At 42.9% G+C, this 13,021-nt stretch overlaps 1 protein-coding gene across 5 annotated transcripts in view; it reads left to right on the top strand.

Annotated features, from left to right (window-relative positions):
* RECQL5 (RecQ like helicase 5) overlaps window positions 1-13,021 on the top strand; it is a 1,160,282-nt gene that overhangs the window by 1,037,140 nt on the left and 110,121 nt on the right. For all 5 annotated transcript variants that reach the window (XM_044084963.1, XM_044084964.1, XM_044084962.1 and 2 more), the window contains exon 11: window positions 1,337-1,588. In XM_044084963.1, coding sequence (XP_043940898.1) covers window positions 1,337-1,588 — 252 coding nt within the window. The remainder of the gene's footprint in view (window positions 1-1,336; window positions 1,589-13,021) is intronic.

Raw genomic sequence — 13,021 nt, 5'->3', positions numbered from 1 at the left:
CCACCAAGGCTTGAGGATTAATTCAATTGCAGCAATACTTCTCTGAAATTCAAAATAAATCAGTTAGCGACGAATGGCCCACTTGCATACTGACTAGTAAATAATCTGTAGTTTGTTGGTTTAATTTCTCCATGTCCAGTTATAGTGTGCAGCAAGCTGTTAAAGATGCAATATCACAGAAAGTAAAGCTAATTTATTGTACTCCATTAAACTAACATCTCATACACAATTTTGGAGAATATACACCTAGAATTTTTTGCATAGATCATTTTATACACCCAATAGACTAGCCAAACTTGATAATACCAATAATACTACTACTTGGAGATGTCTACAAAATGTAAAGTAGACTAGATAGATATATTCCATGATTGTTCTAAACTCACAAAATACTGGGAAGATGTTAGCAACTTTCTACAAGCTATATTTACAGATACATTTGTATTAACAAAGTCTTTAATTTATTAGATATTAATGAAGAAAATAGAAATTAATAAAAAGACTTGTGTTTATTATGGACTATACTAGCAAAAGCTAAAAAATGCATCTCTAGAAAATGGAAATCCAACTGCAAACCAACTTTTTAAGACTTTGGAATGAAACAGCATTGATGGAAGTCAAAATTAAAGAAATGAGGATTACTCCCAAGACATGAGACAGTAAGAATGAACTCAGACGCTTCTTGAAGAAAGAAAAAAAGGATCTCTTGTCTAATCATCATACATATTTGAATCGGATTGATACATCTTATAATCTACTCTCAGGCCAATGTAAATAGTTTTTTATTCTGTGAACTTATTATATAAACTGCAAGCAATTATTTGTTAATTTTTGAAGAAAAAACAAAACATTTTTTGAGTGGAAAAAAAAGATGCACCATCAGATTTCTGTACACTCTGCTGATTACAGGATGAAGACAGTGCAGCCAAAATTTCTGACAGAGGTACTGAATGATACATAGTTTGTCAGAAGCAGGCAGGTATGCAGAAACAGGTAGATACTTGCCATTTATATTGCAGACAGGCACACTGACAGGCAGATATATTTTCGTAGGTACATATGCACCGGTAGACCCATGGGTTATAAGCTGCATTGAAAACTCCAAGCATATTGTCCCCATTATGAATTCAGAAAGACACACGGACACTGATGGATTTACAGTTGACAGTGATTTCTTCTGTCTTATTTCTGTAATTAACACTGGTTTGGAGAGGAATGTTTTTAGTACTCTGACTGGAGAGAATTCTAAGTATGGATTGTAGATGTCTTGGAAGAGAATTTTTATTTACATTTTCCTTTCTGTGACTTTTTTTTTTTTGCAAATTTTCTTTAATAGGACCATGAGAATCTGGCAAAAAAGAAGCACTGTACAGCTGCAGAGTATTCTACCTTAGGTCATTCAGAGAGAAGTAGCAGTAACCTGGCAAAAAGGGAAAGGAGCTGTAATGCTGCTATGTCAGCTGCAAACAAAGAAGGGACAAAGGAACTCCTCTCACCAGCATCCAGAGCGGCATTTCTCAAAGAGGCAGCAGACATCGTGGTTAAATCCTTAACACCATTCTACAAAGATAACAAGTTTGCATCTAGGGTAAGAAGCAAACTGAAATGGCACGTCTTTTGGCTGAGATTAGGTGTCTCATCTTTTTACACTTTGTACATTATTTGCAAATTAATGAAACTTGTATTTTTTTACTCAGTGTCACGAATATAGCACTTAACAACCTTGACCACAAACATGTTTCTGAAGTCATGAACAAGAATATTTTTATTCATCACTGAGTACTTATTAGCTTCATTTTTACTCTAGATTTTATTTATCCCCTTTTTAAAAGCCTTAGCAGATTCCATATCTTAGTTTATTCCAGGTATTTTTCAAACAAGAAACATCTTTATTTAAATTATCACTTATAACATAAGCAATTGTATATTTATATAAATGAAAAGAAACCATATTGACATAATCCCAGCTGCAAGCATTGTACATCACAAACCATATTAACATAATACTAGTTGCAAACATTATACATCACTTATACTCAGTCATTGTCAATCAGACATTGCATAGCTCATTCAAGTCCTGTGTTCTTTTAAATGTCATTCCTCCCTTGTATTTTTCCTATGTAATTTGCTCCTACCCTTTTTTAAAGATCCCAATTCCAGTTGTTTTATCTCTGTTACTGTATTCACTATTTCTAGTACAGTTGGTTTGGACTTGGATTTCCATGTTCTAGTAATTGTTTTTTTTTTTGGCAGCCACCATAATTAGACTCAGCAAGCCCTTACTATGTCTAGCCACTTCTGATTCTCTGTCATAGCTCAGAAAAATCGTTTTCCTAGTTGCACCAATTTGCTCACCCAGGATCTCCGACAGAGTAGTCTGCAGGGAATCTTTAAAGTCTGCCAACTCATAATACTCCCAGAAAATATTTTCCCAATTACGTTTTTCTTCCCCATCACACCTCCAACATTTGCTGTCTACTTGAGGGAAAAATTCTCTGGAGTCTACTTGAGTATAAAATATCTATGCAAACATTTCCAAGCAAAAATCCTAAATCTTCTAGATTTAGTTGCATATCTGGGAGATATACATATTACCCCCCATTGTTTCTTTGTTGAATTGCATATCCATTCTGTCTTCCCAGTACTTTCTAACCTCCTCTGATTCATCCTTATAGTTATCATGCAATATTTTGTTTGGTGTACTAATTATTCCTTTTTTTTAATGGCAGCTTCTGTTCTAGATTCTACTAAAAACTCTTCTAGTGCTGGTCTTTTGTTTAGGACCACCCTATTTCTTTCTCTTTGCCCACACTGTAATATCAGTCCTTGATAGGGAGGGCAATCTCTAACCTGCAGTCCAAATAAATTCTTGATGTCTTTCCATTCTGTTACCTTTTCCTCTCTGGTTATTTGTTCCCAATACCTTGGTTCCTTTGCCAGTTTTCTTCAGTAAATTTCATCCCCCTCTTGCCTGTTGTCTGTATCTCTAATTGCAGTCATCTCTATTGTAGAATCTCCTTTCTCCATTCCCTTGTTGTCTTAGTTCTTAGAATACTTTCTGTTACTTTATGAATATAGTATTCTGTATGATAATTGCTATTCTCCTTAAAGATCTGTATCCAGAATGCAAGTCTGTCATTGTTTCTTGAGCTTCCCCTCATTTCATCATCATCCCTTTCCACTTTGCAATGTAGGTTTCTGTTTGTGCTATGTGTAGGAACCTTAATTGTGTACTCTGAAATACCCCTTCAAATCAGGTAATCCCAGTCCACTTTGTTCAGTTGGAAGAATCTTATCCCACTTGACTCTTGTGGTCTTCCCCTCCCAGATCAAATACTAAAGCTCTTTATTAATTGCTATCCATAACTTCTCTGGTTAATAAAAATGTCTGACTTGTGTATAAGACTAAAACATTTTAATTGCTTGTACAGGCAATCCCCGGGTTACGGACATCTGACATGAGGACAACCCATAGATATGAACAGGCTGCCACAATGTTGGAAATAACGTAAAAAATAAAATTATTAAAGCTGCCCAAATCTGAGAGAGATCAGGAGAGTGAGAGCGATGTTCGAGTGATTGTAGGTATGAATGAGGAAGCGACTGTGTATATGAGAGATCAGAATAGTGACAGTGATGTGTGAGTGAATGCAGGTATGCATGAGGAAGTGACTGTGTGTGAGAGGGAGAGCACGAGAGATGTGTGAGTGAATGCAGGTATGAATGAGGAAGTGACTGTGTGAGAGGGAGAGCGAGAGAGATGTGTGAGTGAATGCAGGTATGAATGAGGAAAAGACTGTGTGTATGAGAGAGAGAGAATGAAGAGTGAGAGAGAGAGAGAGAGGGAGTGATCCCCTGGCACTAGTTAAGAAGTGGGTGGTTGCATAAAGGGAATGAGGTTAGTTATGGAATAGGTAAAGTAGGGTTAAGACTGTGTGTGTGTCATACCTCTAAAGCTCTTAGAGCAAGAATTCTGGGCAAAGCCATAAGTAAAACTGGGCCAAATGCCCAAAAATAGGGACAATTATAATAAATATTGCTCTTACAAACTTAGAAAGTTGATAGAATAACAGGTTTTACATTAGCATGAACTTTCTGAAGGGTATGAATTCTGAAATTCAAATGTCTCATTATTTTCTAACTTCAGTCTGTGTGTGTGGGTGTGGGTGTGGGTGTGTGTGTGTGTGAAAAAGTCGTCATAAACACTGCATTTAATAACAAGATGTCTTAAACCAGCTTTGTTGGTAGGAAGTAAGGAATTATAGCTACAGTGTATAGTATTTAAGTTTTTTTTTTGTTTGGAAGTGTTTCTAAAGTGTTTTATATGCAAAGAAAAGTGAAATACGTACTAGACCAAGGCAAACATTTGACTAAGTGACATTTAATAAGAACAATATGTATGTGTTTCGACTTACAAATTTGACTTAAGGACAGACTAAAAACTTATCTCGTCCTTAACTTGAAGACTGCCTGTATCTTACTATCCATATCCTTATAAAAGAGCTTCCAATTTCTCAGTTTTTGTATTATCTTTTGTTTAGTCTCTATCCACATATCTTTAGCTGCCACACTGAAATAATTTTTAATCCATAGTCCTAAGTACTTCATTTTATCATGTTCCCATAAATATGGATATTGCTGAACCAGTTTCTGTGTGGATATATAATTTAACACTATTGCCTTTGTTTTAGCTTCATTAATACTGTATCCAGAAAATATATGAAACTGTCTAAAAATGTTGCAGAACACTGTAATGTCCTTTTTCTGGTTTTGTCAAGTGTATAATAATGTACAGCTTTTCTTGACTACCATACCAATTATATTCCTGAATTTCAGAGTCTCTTATTTTCTTTGCCAGTGGTTCTAAATATAATGCAAATAACAAAGGGAAAAGAGGGCACCCCTGCCTGGTTCATCTGCTCAAGCAAAAATCATAGAGAGGACCCCGCTCACTTGAATTTTCACCTCCAATCCCTCATATATCCTCCTAATCAACCTTATAATTTTATCAGGTAATGCAAATGCTTCCATTGCCCTTCTCATAAAGTCCCAGCTTACTCTGTCAAATGCTTTCTCGGCATCAAGACCAAACAACAACATTGCTATTTCCTTACATTCTGCTTCCCTCTGGATCATCGGTGTTTCATTAATGTCATATGATGTTATGTTGTCCCAATTTCGCCTTCCTTTCTTTCTGTTTGGGATCGGAGCTGACCTCTGCTCCGACTCTGCCACATACTATAGTTCAAATAGTCTTTACTGGCTCAAGGCTAACTCCTATCCCAACATGCTTAACGGTAGCTACCCAGATCTCGTTTGCTGCTTGCAGTGTTGAGATTATCTTCTGCTGGCTCAGGCTAAGTATTTTTTTCTTGTGCTAAATTGTGAATATTGTGACAGTTTTCCGATACCTTTTTGTATACAATAGCGTTAGTCTAACTTTCCTTATATTCTACTCCCCTTCTCTAAAACCTTTCGTTGTTTGTTGCTGCTTTTGTTGTGGCCATCGTTTCCGTGGGCCTACCTTGCCTTTGTGATCCCTGTCGGCAGCCCGTTTAAGTTAGAGGGCTTTCCCCTTTTTCTGTCCCTCCTTTCTTCTTTAAGGAGAAGCCGTTTTAGTTAGAGGCTGTTCTTGCCTTAGGGGAAGTAGCCATTTAACTTAGAGGCTACCTCCGCTTTCCTTCTCTAGTTTAAAAAAAAAAAAAAAGTTCTGTTTGCTGTCAGTTAAGTGTGTTAGCTTTATTGTTGTTTCAGGTACTTTACCATGTCCAAGGAACCAAAACCATCAGGATTTAAAAAATGCGACTCGTGTTGCCAAAAAATGCCCCTTACGGACGGGCACACGAGTTGTGTGTACTGTTTAGGGGCTGTTCACCTGCAGGACTTGTGTTACATCTGTCATGGCTTTAGTGCATGAGTCCTGCAGGAGAGACCAAACAAGCTTATTCTATGAGGTTTATTAAAACCTCCTTTTGAAGCTGCGTCTGGAGAAACACAGCCTGCAAAAAAACAGGACAGCAAACCTGCATCTTCGTCGGCTTCATCCTCGGTGCCGACCAAATCTAAAGACAAGTCTTCCGAACCTACGGAGCGGACAATTGGCTCCGATAAGACAATCTCTCTGGCTGCTCCATCAGCAGTCTCGGAGCCGTCCCGGACTTGCAAAAGATCTAGGTCCCCTTCCTTGGAGCCGGTGAGATCTGTTCCACAGTCTCCCATTTTGCAATCTGTGGCAGGTAGTCACCGATCTTCTGACACTCCTCTCAGTCATCCAGGAGCCTTTCGGATGATGACATGGAGAGGGTTGTGAAGAGGCTGCTCAAGACACCGGTATTTGAAAAATTGTTGTCAAGCCCAGCCCAGAAGGAAGTGGTGCCGTCTGCCCAACCAGTCTTTTCATCGATTCCTCCTCCAACTGCATCCAGTTTGGAGCCGGAGTGCATGGAAGTCATGGTGATTCAGTTCCGACAACACTAGGTTTGTCGGTGCCAACCACTGCTCCGATCTCCTCGATACCTTGGTCTGTCGAGGGATCTGGGGGCCGATGCTCTCTCGTCAGCTCCAAGGGGGGGGGGTGGCATCAGACCCTTGTCCGACCCCCTCTCATTCTCGGTGCTTCTGCGCATGTGAGCTCGGCTCCTACATCAGCCTCAGAGCAATCCCCCTTGGTTTGGAGGAGGTCTCCAGGTTCTTCGGAGCCGGAGTCTCTCTCCGCCCACGACCTCGTTGCCTTTGAGGTGATGAGTCTGCTGAGACCGCTCTACCCTCGGCTCCATTGGCTCCTTCCCTGTCTATACCAGTGTCTGCCTCAGAACCTCCCCTCCACCCCAAGCGTAGGGAACTTATGCCCCAGAACACCCATTGGGTGACCGCACCTTTTCCGAAACCTCCCCTGAGCATGCCTCAGAGGAGGTTCCTCGGAAGAAAAAGTGCAAGAGGAAGCATTTGGACTCCCCTGAGTTGGTCACCTCAGACACAGACTTGGAGGAGTCAGTAGGGTCCCCACAGTCACCCTCTGAGGATGTCTTTTTCAGACATCCTGGAAATCCTTAGACAGAGGGGTAACTGAAAGTCCTTTGCTCCTCCTGAGGACGAGTCTGTGTACCTGGATGCTTTTGGTTCTCGACCCTCCACCTCTTGGGTGTCTCCGCCTTTTGAACCACTTTTAGCTGTAGTGAGTTGAAAGGTGTGGAGCTCTCCAGAAACCATGGAACCAGTTCCGCGGCCCAATAAATTTATAACTCCCCATGAAGATAAACCATTTCTTTCAAAAGGAGTGCCTGTTGATGCAATGGTGGTGGCAGCAGGCACCAAGAAGGAACATGCAGAAACTTCGTCTTCTGTCCATCCGCCCAACAAGGAGTCCCGGACGATGGACAGGTATGGGAAGCATATGTTTTCATCAGCAGCCTTTACACTCAAGTTGCTGAACTACTTATCACTCTTTACAAGACTTCAGAGGGATCTCCTTAAGGAGTTAGGAGATACCCTTCAAGATCCTACACCTGAGGTAGCAGCGAACAAGACTGCTAACCAGCTTGCGACCTTGACCTCAATTGTTAACTCCTCCATGCGCCTGATTTCTTGCGTGGCAGATGGAGCGAGTAGGGATGCAGGCACAGGAGTTCCTCTACGGAGACACTGCTGGATGCGCCTATGTCAGTTTGTGGAGCCCGTCAAGTCCTCCTTTACAAACGCCCCCTTTGATGGCTCTTCTTTGTTCAGGCTTTAAGTAAAAGAGACTCTTACCAGGTGTGAAAGAGATGGCAAAACTCTCTCTGCCATGGGAGTATGTTTTTCCACTCCTTTCAGACCTTACCCCAAAGGTCAGAAAAGTGGTAAGATGTGGTTCCAGAAATCCCAGGGAGGTTTGCCTGGCACATGTAGAGAAAATTCCCCCGGGGCAGAGAGGGAAATAACGGGAGACGCCAGTCTCATAGCAAGGGGGGGGTCTGAAGTAGGGCGACAGGGATACTTTCTATGCTAGGCCTGTCCAGCACCCTGATGGGTTGCCCGACTGTCCACCTCTGGAGGCAGTCGGGGGCAGATTGTCACTGTACCCAAAAGCCTTGCAGACGGTAACAAACGATGCATGGGGGTACAGTCCATAATATCCAAGGGTTAAAAATTCCTTTCTCCCAAACACCTCCCAAAAGAGCACAACAATCAATCCCAGATGTTCCACCCAGTCTTCGGGATCTAGTAAACCTAGAGGTACGAAGGTTGCTACAAAAAAGAGCCATCCAGGAAGTTCCCGCAGACCAAATCGAATCTGGAACTTACTCAAGGGTTTTTTTAGTTCCAAAAAAGACGGGATTGGAGGCCCATTTTGGATCTCAGCAGACTAAACAAATCAGTAAAGAAAACCAAGGTCCGGATGGTGACACTGCAGTCCATTTTCCCCTTTTTGGGTCAGGACAATTGGATGTGCTCTATTGATCTCCAGGATGCGTACTACCATATAAAAATGGACAGGCGATCCAGGAGATATCTACGCTTCCGGCTGGGAGCCAGTCATCAGTTCAGAGCTCTGCCCTTTGCTCTCGCCACAGCCCCCAGGATGTTCACCAAATGCATGGCAGTAGTTACAGATCACCTGAGGTGTGTAGGATTCCAGGTGTTTCCGTACCTAGACAACTGGCCCTTACTGCCACCACTGAGCATCACCTGATACGTGTGTGGGACCACACAATTCACACTTGTGCACAACTAGGCTTCACCATAAATTACGAAAAATCTGCCTTGTTGCCTTGTCAGTGTATTACATTTATAGGGGCAGAATTAAATACAAGAGACATGATAGCAAGGCTTCCTCAAGAAAGGGTCTCTACTATTCGTCAACAAGTCTCAGTACTCATGACAGGAAGAGAATTCACGCATGGTACGTACTAAAGGACTTGGGTTCTGTGGCGGCAGCAATTACTCTGGTCCCTATGGCGTGCTTCCATATGAGAATTTTGCAGGGGCTCCTTTTCACTCAGTGGTCATTCCAGGATCTACCGATGTCACACCTGATTTCAGTAACAGAGTCCTACAGGAGGGATCTGCAGTGGTGGTTCTACTCCACCCAGGTCACCCTAGGCAGACCATTCCTGACCCCCCTACTGGCAGCCACAGTGACCACGGACGCTTCCCCGATGGGGTGGGGGGGGGCATTATCTGAGACAGACTGTTCAAGGGACTTGGCAACCACACAAGTACCATTTGCACATCAATGTCCTGGAGATGAGGGCGGTGCTCTTGGCATTACAAGCACTTCAAGACTCTCTTCCTTTAGGGACTATAGCAATACAGATGGACAATATGTCAGTGGTGTGGTATATCAACAAACAGGGCGGAACCATGTCTTACCCCTTGTGTCAGGAGGTTGTCAGGAGGTTCTACGACAATAGCAATGGGCGATGTCTTCCCAACATTTTCTGATCGCGACGCTCATCCGTGGAAAATCCAACATGATTTATATAAAAAAAAAAAAAAAAGTTGCTTAACAGCAGTCTTTCTAAACTCGTGAAAATTATCAAGGTAATCCGTTAATCTGATGTTTCTTTCATTCCTCCTCACAAATAAGTCATGGATCTGACTCGGCCGGATTTCTACAGATAAGGCTCCAAGTCTCTAGCTCCTCCCTCTTCCCATAATGCTCTACCCTTTGCCCAGCCTTCTAAGATCTCATTTGCCACCAGCAGTGTCAGACATGTTTCCTTCAGTCTTGAGTGATAGGAATGTTATCTTTGTTTCTCAGCTAAATTGAGTCAAATTTATCACTGCTTTCTCTTCCTGTCTTCCTCCCTTTCCTTTAGTCTTTTCACAGGCAGCAGGGACTTTGGTATTAATATTTGTTCTCCTTCTTTCCAGGGTCTCACTCCTTTTTCGTCTCAGCTATAACACTCTAGTTTAAAAAAAAAAATTTTTTTTGATGTGAAGTTGTTTTATCTCGCCGTTCATTCTTTACTGATGGGTTCGGAGCTAATCCCTCGGCTCCGTGTCAGCATCTACTACAAAGCTCAAGGATTTCAAGTAGCTCGAGGCCAAGTCCCTATCCCATGATGCACCTTGAGTTACCTCGGATCTAGTTTGCCGCTGCAACTGATCTGAGGTTCTTGCTAGCTCGGGCCAGTAAAAACTTTAATACTTTATTTCCAAAAATTATTGTTAGTTTATTGTTAGAATAGTTAGATATTTAGATTAGATAAGCTCTTAAAGCTTTATCTGCAGTATTCCCTTCCCTGTGTGCTTTCTTAGCTATATATTTGGACTCGTTTTTCTTCTTAAGCCTATTTACATTTTCTGACTAAAAATTGTTTATTCAGTGACCTTTTACTCACATTTGTTATTAGCATAGTATTGTGTGATTATTCAGTGACTAGTAAGTGTTTATTCAGTGAATTTTGTCACTTTTTTCCTTAGCAGAGTATCTCATAATTCTTAGAGTTAACTTGCTTGTTAAGATTATCTGCTTAGTTAATTTTTGTGTGTATGCTTGTTAGCCTTAATTTTAGGGTTCTGTGCATATATTTAGCTTGTTTTTTATTAGAAGGCTTAGTAGTAGTTATAGTTAGCCTTAGTTTAAAAGGCTTGTGTGTGTCTGTGCGTATAGTTAGCCTTTTTATTAGAAGGCTAATTTCTATTTGCTGTTGTTGGGTGTGTCCATTTCTGTCATGGCTGATGACAAGGACAAACAGCCTAAGTCAGAGTTTAAAAAAATGCTCTAAATGTGGGCAGAAGATTTCTGTTACTGACTGCCATGTGAATTGTGTCTACTGCTTGGGTGCCTTGCACTTGCAAGAAACATGTTCCATATGCCATTCTTTTTCCTCTCGAATCCTCTGAGAGAGAAAAAGGAAGCTTGTTGATAGGGGTTTGTTGAAACCTTCTTTCCAGGAGGCTTTGAGTGACCGGGATGGATCTAGTAAGTCCTCAAAGTTCTCCAAGACTTCTGTGGATTTGAAAAAGTCAGAAGAGTCTGTGACATCGGCTCCACAGGTCTCGGAGCCGACTGTCTTTTCTTTTCAGAGCCGGTCCCCGGTTTTGGAACCAGTATTCGAAATTCCCAATTCTCCTCTTCTTCAGTCGGTACAATCAGTCTGTTCATCTAGGTCTTCTGTTAGCCTCTCAGATTTGGATGTGGATCGGGTGATGCCGAAGCTTCTTCAGGCACTGGCCTTTGCAAAATTATTGTCTCTGACCCAGGTGGCTTCGGAGCCGAAGACCCTTATGCCAGCTATGTCTCTTACTCCTCCGAGCCATACCGGTCCTTCGGAGCCAGAGGAGTCGGACTTACTGATTGTGGTGCCTTCAGAGCCGATGCCTGCTTCAGTGTCTTCGGCTCCTTTCACTCTGATGTCCTCGGTGCTGATCGAGGACTGTAGTAGCTGACACTCTCTGGTTGGGTCCGGGGAGGATAGTCTTAACTGACTTGTCGGTTCCGACTTTGCCTCTCAGGGCTTCAGCTCGGATGAGCTTAGCTCCTTCTTCGGGCTCCGGGGCTCACTGTCCCGATGCCGGGGGTATCGATGGTTTCCTCAGATCTGTCGGTCCCTTCGCACCAGAGCAGGGGTGCCTTCGAAGCCATGAGGAGAGTTATATCTCCCCAAGGCATCCTCAACTTAAAGTCCGGCTTCTTTATTCCCTAAAGAGCCTGTGTCTGCTTCTGCCTCACATATGCTAGCTAAGCGCAGAGACCCAGAGCTTCAGGAAGCGCCATTGGGTGGCCCATGATCTTCCAAGCCTCTCCAGAAGCTCCCACTGAAGAGGTTCCCAGGAAGAGTGTTTTTAAGAGGAAACATTTGGACTCCCCTCAGGAGTCATTAACATCTGATACTGACTTGGATGAATCAGAAGGGTCCCCCTCTGGGGATATCTCATTTGGAGAGATACTGGACATCCTTAGTCAGAGGGGTGACTGGCAGTCCACCAACCCTTACTGAGGATGAGTAGGTCCTCCTGAAGGCTTTCGGGTCTCAGCCCTCCACCTCTTGGTTGTCTCCGCCCTACGATGAGCTTATGTAGCTGGTCTCACGAAGGGTGTGGGAGTCTCCAGACACCATGGAGCCTGTCCCTAGGAGGCCTAATAAGTTCATATCTGCCCCCCTAGATTAATCCTTCTTGACCAAAGGTGTGCCAGTTGATGCCATGGTGGTGGCGTAAGCCACCAAAAAGGAAATGTCTGAAACTTCCTCGTCTATCCATCCTCCTAACAGAGAATCCAGGATCATGTATAGCTATGGGAAGCGCATGTTTTGTTCAGCGACTTTTGCACTTCGTTCGCTTAACTATTTAACCCATTTTATGACGCTACAAAGAGATCTCCTTAAAGAGCTGGGAGATGCTCTTCAGGATACAATAGCTGCAGGCGCTACAGACAAAGTTGCCTCCCAGCTTGCCACCTTCAGTTCCATAATGAACTTGTCCATGCGCCTCATTTCATATTGCAGTTGATTGAACGAGTAGGGCAGTGAGTACAGGAGTTGCTCTTAGGAGATGCTCCTAGATGCGCTTGTGTTCCTTCACGGAGCCCTTCGTCATCCTTCGTGAATACCCCCTTTGATGGCTCGTCCCCTTTTCAGGCCCAAAGTTAGTTAAGGAAACTTTAACCAGGTGTGAGCAGTATGGAAAGACTCTGCCTGCCATCGGAGTCTGTTTTTCCACCCCTACCAGACCCTACCCCAAGGGTCAAAGGAGGGGGAAAATGTGGTTCCGAAAAGCTCAAGGAAGCCTTTCAGGACACATGGTAAACCCCCCTCCAGGGGCAGAGGAGGGGGCAATAATGGAAGACGCCACCCTCACGGCAGAGGGGGGTCCACAAAACCTGGGCGACAGAGATCACTTCTTTGGGAAGCCCTACCAGCGCTCCTGAAAGGAGGCCTGACTGTCCTGCTCTGGAGGCAGTCGGGGGTCACTTATCTTTGTACCCAGATGCCTGGCTCAAAATAAACAACAACTAGGTACAAAGTATCATTTCCAGAGGATACTTCATCCCATTCACCACACCCCCTCCACCGACAAGGAAAATCCCGGACGT

Source organism: Protopterus annectens, chromosome 10.part0 (genome assembly GCF_019279795.1).
Source record: "Protopterus annectens isolate FY-2018-M chromosome 10.part0, PAN1.0, whole genome shotgun sequence".
NCBI classification, from domain to species: domain Eukaryota; kingdom Metazoa; phylum Chordata; order Ceratodontiformes; family Protopteridae; genus Protopterus; species Protopterus annectens.
The sequence above is the reverse complement of the archived record's forward strand: the minus strand, read 5'-3'. Positions and strand labels throughout refer to the sequence as shown.